At 40.0% G+C, this 7952-nt stretch overlaps 1 protein-coding gene across 1 annotated transcript in view; it reads right to left on the reverse strand.

Moving 5' to 3' along the window:
- Positions 1-3926, reverse strand: part of vps53 (VPS53 subunit of GARP complex) — a 47321-nt gene extending 43395 nt beyond the window's left edge. Inside the window, exons 1-2 of the mRNA XM_088345395.1 lie at positions 3808-3926; positions 2411-2491 (exon numbers count right to left, since the gene is read on the reverse strand). Of these exons, the coding sequence (XP_088201521.1) occupies positions 2411-2491; positions 3808-3894 (168 nt within the window). The 5' untranslated portion in view covers positions 3895-3926. The remainder of the gene's footprint in view (positions 1-2410; positions 2492-3807) is intronic.
- Between the last annotated feature and the right edge of the window lie 4026 nt (positions 3927-7952).

Raw genomic sequence — 7952 nt, forward strand, 5'->3', positions numbered from 1 at the left:
ACAGTTTGTAAGGGCATGGAGCACACTAAATTTTGGGGACACATAGATCTCTGTTGGGACACATAGATTTTTGAGCATGCGAGTCCCCGGCACCCATCACTTTTCAGAGGTAAAATGAACACTGGATATATTTTTCCTCCAAATCAAATCAATATAATTAGTATCGCAAATTCCCGACAAAAAAATGCAACCCGAAGTGCCGTGCACGCTAAAACAACTGGGAGAAGCTGCCACCTTCCCAATTCTATCCTGTTTAAACAATTATTTTCATAATGTTTACAAACAATACGCATCAAGGTATTTTAGGGCAATGGAAAGCATGCAAAACCATAAATTAAATGAAGTTAGTTAGCTTGCTTCGCTTGCTATTTCAGAACCAGAATCACTTTTACTATCATTGCATTTCTACCCAGGATTACGGTTGCCCTCCTGTTGGCAAAAAAAATATACACCGTATTTTCGGCACTATAAGGCGCACCTAAAAGCCTTTATTTTTTTTCAAAAGCTGACCATGCGCCTTATAATACAGTGCGCCTTATTTATGGAACAAAATCAATTCGCAGTCTTGCAACTAACTTGCAGCCGCCAACTAGATTTTCCCCCGAACGCCAAGTAGTACGCGGTGTATGCTGGGATTTATATACCAGCGTTTCATTGGCTAACCAATGTGTCAATCATCATTTGAATCGATCACTATTGGCTAAAGTGATACGGAGGTCAAGGGGCGGATCCTTTTTATCATTTACAGGCTGGCATTGGCTTAAACGGCAAAACAAAGCCTGCAATTGGCCGAAAAAGATGAATGCGTATAGCACGTGGCTGACGGCATAGAGAAAGCATTTTTTTCTATTCTGTATTTGTAAATAGTTTATTCTCCTGGATTTACTACCCTCACGGATATAAGAGGACATTGGCTGGACATTATTATGAACACAACAACTTCGGTGAGCTACTCTGGCTATATATATTATCCCTGTATCTTGTTTCAGACTGAACTCGATGTTTCTGTGATAAGCGGTGCAGATAATGGATGGAATGGAGTGTCTATTTTTAAATTCAACTCAATTCCAAGTGTTTATTGTCATTTATAAAGTAAAGTTGCGAGCGAAAAAGAAAATAGTTGGCATTTCTTGAATCCCAAGACTTTAACCTTCCGAATGATATTTGGAACAATGCATTTGAGTGACATCGTACAGAGACTGTTTCCGCACGTGTCTACGACACGTATTTGCTTCTTTGCAAGCTTTGGGAATGTTAAGGGGGTAATCAGTTGGACTGAACCATCTGACTGTTTTGTCGACGTTCCCATTGTAGCGCCTTATAATCCGGTGCGTCTTATGTATGTCAAAAATAGGACCAAAAACTATTTTTTCGGGGTGCGCCCTATAACCCGGTGCGCCTTATAGTGCGGAAAATACGGTAATATAAGGACTGATGAATAGATAAATATGCATATAAAATGTGTTTACCTCTTGTATAAAGCATTTACATTGGAAATAAGAACTACAGTAAACACAACCGGGATATTGCACTTTAAATTGTAACAGTTAACATAACGTCTAAAAAAATCTTTCATTGCACAAAGTAATGAAAATGAAGTCAAGTGTAGATAAGTAAACAGTAAAATGTGAAACTTTTAACAGTACAAAAATAAATGTAGATTAAATGACTTTTTCTGCATTTTAAATATTTCTTCTGCAAATAAAATACTTCTTCTGCATAACTGAGAGTTAAGTCAAGAGCATTTAAAGAAAAACTATACATTGCACTTGAACTGGTATATTGTAGCTAAAGCTGTAAACAGTAAAAGGTGACAACTGAAGAATTTCCCATTTCACAATGTTATGGAAATAAAGTACAGTAATCCCTCGGTTATCGCGGTTAATGGGGACCGAGACCACCCGCGAAAACTGAAAATCCGCGAAATAGCGGCGCCCCTTCGAAAATGCTTAAAAAAACGTATACAGGTACACAGTATATTCCTCTATGTTAAACAGCGCCACAGAAGAAGGGGGTGAGGTGGGAGGAGTTGAAGGAGGGGGGGTGAGCGAAGCGGTAACTCACCATGACTAAGCATTGTGTCAGGGCCTCCCCCTCCCCTTCACAATAAGAGTGTCCACACCGTGTCCTCAGTTGACATAAGCTCGCGCTTGCTCAAGTCAATAAATGCTTTTATTGAGAAGGTAAGGTAATTTTTTTAGACCGCAAAGCTCTGAACCTGCAAAAGTGGAACCGCGAACTAGCGAGGTTCCACTGTAAAGTGTAAATAAGATCTACTTAGATCCACAAATAGGAACTCCTTAAGCCTCGTGCTTTGCATACAGAGTATATCTATTTTAAATCTGTGTGTGTTTTTAAATTTGAGAAGTTTAAATTACTATGAGAAACAAAAACGCGAACAAAACCTTACCTGCTCGGTTGGAAACAAAGTGTTTATGTATTCCACTGCGTTGAAATCTGCTTTATCAAGCGGATCTTGACTTGGAAAGACCTTGGCAACACAAGACAATATTTAAGCAGTTTGAGATGGGGTTTTAGAACAAGACCAACTTAGAACTCCTATTTCATATGACAGTCCTGTACCATGTGCTCAGTACACGATTGTATTTCCAACAGTCTACCTCAGTAACTATTTTGCCCACACAACACCTTATAAAATAATGCCCATTATCAGTGTGTAATCAGATAAACAGACAGACAGACAGACAGATAGATGAGTGAACTTGTCTTAGAAGCACTTTCAGGTAGGGACTGATTTATTAGCTCTTATCGTAACATTCGTTCGTCAAGTATGCGTGTTTGTTTGTTATTGAGAACAAGGACGCTAAAGTGGAAGGCTGACTGATTAGCTGTTACCATAACATTAGTTTGCCAATCTGGTTCTCAAAACAAGAGTGCACACACTTTTCAATTTGTGACCTCCATTTACAGTCGTGTAAAATATTAACTTACTATAAAACGTTTAAGTGGGCTAGCTATTCAAGTTGTTATGTACTTTTATACGAATTGCTGCTAAGCCCATTTTCATTTCCTGCGCTGTTAGATTTTGGTTTAAGTCAAATTTTAATCAATTTACTGTAGATGGTTTTAGAGCACGGCGGCACAGTGGTTAGCGCATGTGCGGCACAGTTCTGAGGTCATGAGATCAAACCTCCTGTGTGGAGTTTGCATGTTCTCCCTGTGCTTGCGTGGGTTTCCTCCAGGCACTCAGGTTTCCTCCCCACATTCCAAAAACATGCATGTTGGGTTAATTGGCTTGTCCAAATTGTCCCTAGAGCGAGTTGTCTGTCTTTATGTGTTCAGGGTTTCCCCTGCCCACTGCCCAAAGACAGCTGGGATGGGCTCCAGCACCCCCCGCGACCCTATTGAGGATAAGCAGTGCAGATCATTTTGTATTATGAAAAAATTCTTAGGCAAATATTTTGGAAGTTTGGACAGGGGCTCCAAATATCGGTTATTGGCTCCTTTTAGTACTAATAATCGGTATAAGACCTATAGTTTACATGCAAGTCTGTCTTCCTGTGAGTAAATAGGTTCCGCGCTGTTTTCAATGGTTATTATCGCTTGATATGGTGAATTGCAATCATTAATACGGGGAGATATTTGCTGAAGTTGAGAGGAAAGTAAGAATCAAAATACAAATACCAAATTAAGTACAATCGGTAGACTTTTAATTTGGCCAGTGCAATAAAACGATAATAATTCTGCCACAATGGGAGTAAAGTCAGTACATACCACATTCGTAGTTTGTTGGCAAAATACGATATTAGGATGCCTCAGTTTACATTTTTAAAGCGTTAAAATTACCTGTTCAATTGCCAGTTGGACTTCTGGCGTGAGATGCAAAATCGCCTCCAAATCGTCGGCAAATTCCAATTCTTCGTCCTCCATCATTGTCAAAACATAACAGGGCTCAGGAACCTCCCACTTCCTGGTGAAAAGGCTTCTGGGATATGGTATGACGTAGAACGCGGTGAGTTCAAATGCAAGGGAAAAAGGAGGTTTGTCGTGACTGTGCTTTTTAAAAAGAAATAAATATATAGATTATAGTTATATTTTTGTATATTTGTTTTCTAATAGATGAGTTTCATCACAATATCGAAAGTAAAGTAAAGCAAAATATATGTAGTTCCCGTTTTAAGCTCTACATTTGTTATTTACTTTTAAGGTATTACTGTAGTTGTATTTTTTCGTATTTTCATGAAAGCATTTGTCGTATTTCCATTGTATAATTTCTGTAGTATTTCTGTCAATATTTCTGTTGTAGTATTTTTGTAGTATTTCTGTCGGTATGTTTCTGTAGTAGTATTTTTCCATGATATTTTAATTGTAGTGGTATTTTTTTGTATTTCTGTAAAATTATTTTTAAAGTATTTAAGTAGTAGTATTTTCGTTGTTATTTTTATAGAATTTCTGTAGGAGATTTTGTAGTATATTGTTAGCATTTTTGTAGTATTGTTGTTGTATATTTGTAGTATTTCTTAATGTTTGTGAAGCAGTAGTTTTGTTTTATGGTACTACAGTAGTAGTATTTTAGTCGTACTTTGGTAGGAGAACTTTTGTGGCATTTTTTGTGGTATTTCTTCAATAGTTTTTGTATTGTGGTGTTTTGCATTTCTGTTGTTGTATTTTTGTATTATAGTATTGCTGTCGTTTTATTTTTGTAGTATTAAGTAGTATCTCTGCAGTAGTATTTTTTTGTATTTTAATAGTAGATTTTTTTTTTCATTTTTCGTTGTATTTCTGTAGTATATTTTGTACTATACTGTGAGTATTTTTGTAATATTGTTGTTGTGTTTTTGTAGTATTTCTGTTATAATATTTGTGAAACAGTAGTTTCGTTTTATGGTAATACAGTAGTAGTATTTTTGTAGTGCCTCTGTAGGAGTACTTTTGAATCATTTTTGTAGTAGAATTTTTGTGGCATTTTTGTGGTATTTATTCAATAGTTTTTGTCGTTGTATTTTGGTATTTCGCATTTCTGTCATCGTATTTTTGTATTATAGTATTACTGTAGTTTTATGTTTGTAGCATTAAAGGGAAAGAAAGAACGAAAGAAAGAAAGAAAGAAAGAAAAAAGAAAAGGATGTGGAATAAAGAAACAGAAAATGAGAAAGAAAAGGGAGGATGAGTGAGGGAAATAAAGAAGGAAAGAAAGAAAAATAAAGAAAGAGAGAAAAGAGAGAGAGGGTGAGTACGAGATAGAATGAGATAAAAAAAGAGATAAATAAATAAAGTAATAAACAGAAAGGGAAAGAAAAAAAGGGAGAATGAGAGAGAGGGGAGGGGGAAGAAAGGGAGAGAGAGAAACAAAGGAAGAGAGAAAGGGGGAAAGAAAGAGAGAATAAAAGACAAAATGAAATAGAGAAAGAAAGAGAACTAGAGATTAAGAGAGAAAGAAAGAGAGGTAGGGGGAAAGAGAAAAAGAAAATCAGTAATAAAGAGAAAGAAATAGAAAAACAAAGAAAGAGAAAGAAAGAGAAAAAGAGAAGGGAGAATGAGGGGGGAGAAATGAGAGAACAAAAGGAAGGAAGAAAGAGAGAATGAAAGAGACATAGTGATACAGAGAGCGAGAGGAAGAGAAAAAGAAAGAAATAAATAGACAAAAAAACAACAACCTCATATTACTACAAAATCACAATGACCCAGCACCGGTGAGCTATTTTCACAACAGGCACCTGAGCTGTCCCCAGGGGGCGCCCTGGTCTATTAAAAAATGTTTTGCGTTTTGCGGCAGCACTACCGCCCCCTACATGTCAAACGCGCTGAGAGTACTTTCTCTCTAAATCAGCTTGAGGCTTTCTGTAATTCACGGTTTGGAAGCGGACTGAAAGGATTTCTAAATTGGATGCATCAGGCTGCCATGAGACTCTGGGGCTTTTTCTCTAAGTAGCAGAGGAAGCAAAAACTGGAACGCAAAGTTAAACCTCCCAAAAACGTCACGGATGACTTAGAACACCTTAGGAAACCTACGCAATTTGAAGAAATGTACAGTGCCCTGAAAAAGTATATCTGTGTTTTTTGCATATTAATCACTCACGGGAAACGGGAAGGGAAAAAAACGGGTCAGTAGCCGGGATAGAAGAGCAAAAACGTGGTCGGGATCGGAAACAAGTCGAAAACCAGAAGAGGAGAGTAGACGTGGTCGAGAACAAAAACGGATGGTTATTCGGGACGGGAGAACAGAAGTGGTTGAGATCAAAACAGGTCGTTATTTGGGACGGGAGAGCAGACGTGGTCGAGATCAAAACAGATCTAACGGGAGACAAAAAAAACGGGACAGGCGAAAAAGGGCTTGCCGTGTAAAAACAGAGATCCACAGATGGACCGCCAAAAGGGGACTGACAGGACCGAGCTTAAATACTGACAGGGGGCCAATCTGTTAACAAGCTGCAGCTGGCGCCACACGGGCAGGGCCAATTGGGCGCCATGGCAACCGTGACAATCTGGCCCTATGTGAAGAAGCAATTGCCCCCTGAACCTAATTGCAAGTTGGTCTACCTTTGACAACCATGACTGAAATCAAACGTTTACAAAAATGGTAAGTCTTTCGTCATGCTGTGGAGGAATTTTGGCCCATTCTTCTTTGCAGAATTGTTTTTAATTGTTTTCTGATTTCTGTATTTTTTGCTTATTCATCACTCACACCGGTTTTAAATCATCAAACTCATTGTAATATCACACAGACTGTCACTGTTGCCATGGCGCCCAATCGGCCCCGCCCGTGTGGCGCCAGCTGCGGCTCGTTGATGGATATGCTTTCTGTCTATTTAAGCTCAGTGCTCTCACTCTTCCTTTGACAGTCTGTCAACAAACTTCTGCCCCGCAAGACGTAGGTTTTGACTCTGTCCTGTTTCCTGTTGGTATTTCCTGTCCGGTATTGTTCCCGTTTATTTTGTCCTGTTTAATATCGGTTTCCGGTTTCGTTCTCATCTAGTTTGTCCCGTTTAATTTCGATATCCTGTTTTGATTACAAACCCGTCCGTCCCGTCCTGTCCGGTATCGACCCTATCTGTTCGACATCAACTCGGGCAATTGGTATCGATCTCATCAGCCTCTGGCTTCCTGTTATTCCACGCCACACCACTGCCTAACGTGCATGACTCCCCATTTCCTGTAAAATAAAATGCTTCTGTGAGAAACGTCACGCATTTGGGTCCTGATACTGTTCTTAACATTGGTACCGGTTCTTAACATTGGTACTAAAATTGCCACGCCATCCCGCACCCTCAGATCATCCTCCTCCCTCCAACTCACTATACCCGCTGCCTGTTGCAGCTCTATGGGGAGTAGAGCTTTCAGCTGCTCTGTCCCCCAGCTCTGGAACTCATTGCCGCCTGATTTTCGAAATTCCGCCACCCTGTCTACCTTTAAATCCGGACTCAAAACCCATCTCTTCAGACTTGCCTTTTCTTGATCATCTGTCACTACCAGAACAGAGACAGGACCCACTCGCGTAACGTTACGCACAGTTTTATTGGGGAGAAGGGAAAGGAGTGCACACACGATCCGGAGATCGCTGGTCGAGGGGGGTAGGTTGCTCAGACGCGGAGGTGGGACTTCGGAGGCGAGCGATGGCGGTCTCGGGAATGGAAAAAAGTCAAAAACCAGGAGAGGAGAGTAGACGTGGTCAATATAAAAAACAGATCGTTATTCGGGGCAGGAAAACAGACGTGGTTAAGATCAAAACAGGTCGTAATTCGGGACGGGAGAGCAGACGTGGATTATAGCGGGAGAAAAACAGGAGCAAAAACAGGACAGGCGAAAAAGGGCTTGCCGTGTAAAAACGGAGATTCGCAGACGGACCGACCAAAGGGGACTGACAAGACAGAGTTTAAATACTGACAGGGAGCCAATCTGTCAACAAGCTGAAGCTAGCGCCACCCGGGCGGGGCCAATTGTGTGCCATGGCAACCGTGACACACGGGCGGTGCCAATTGGGCGCCATGGCA

This window comes from Urocampus carinirostris, chromosome 10 (genome assembly GCF_059441175.1).
Source record: "Urocampus carinirostris isolate Australia breed hairy pipefish chromosome 10, RoL_Ucar_1.0, whole genome shotgun sequence".
NCBI classification, from domain to species: domain Eukaryota; kingdom Metazoa; phylum Chordata; class Actinopteri; order Syngnathiformes; family Syngnathidae; genus Urocampus; species Urocampus carinirostris.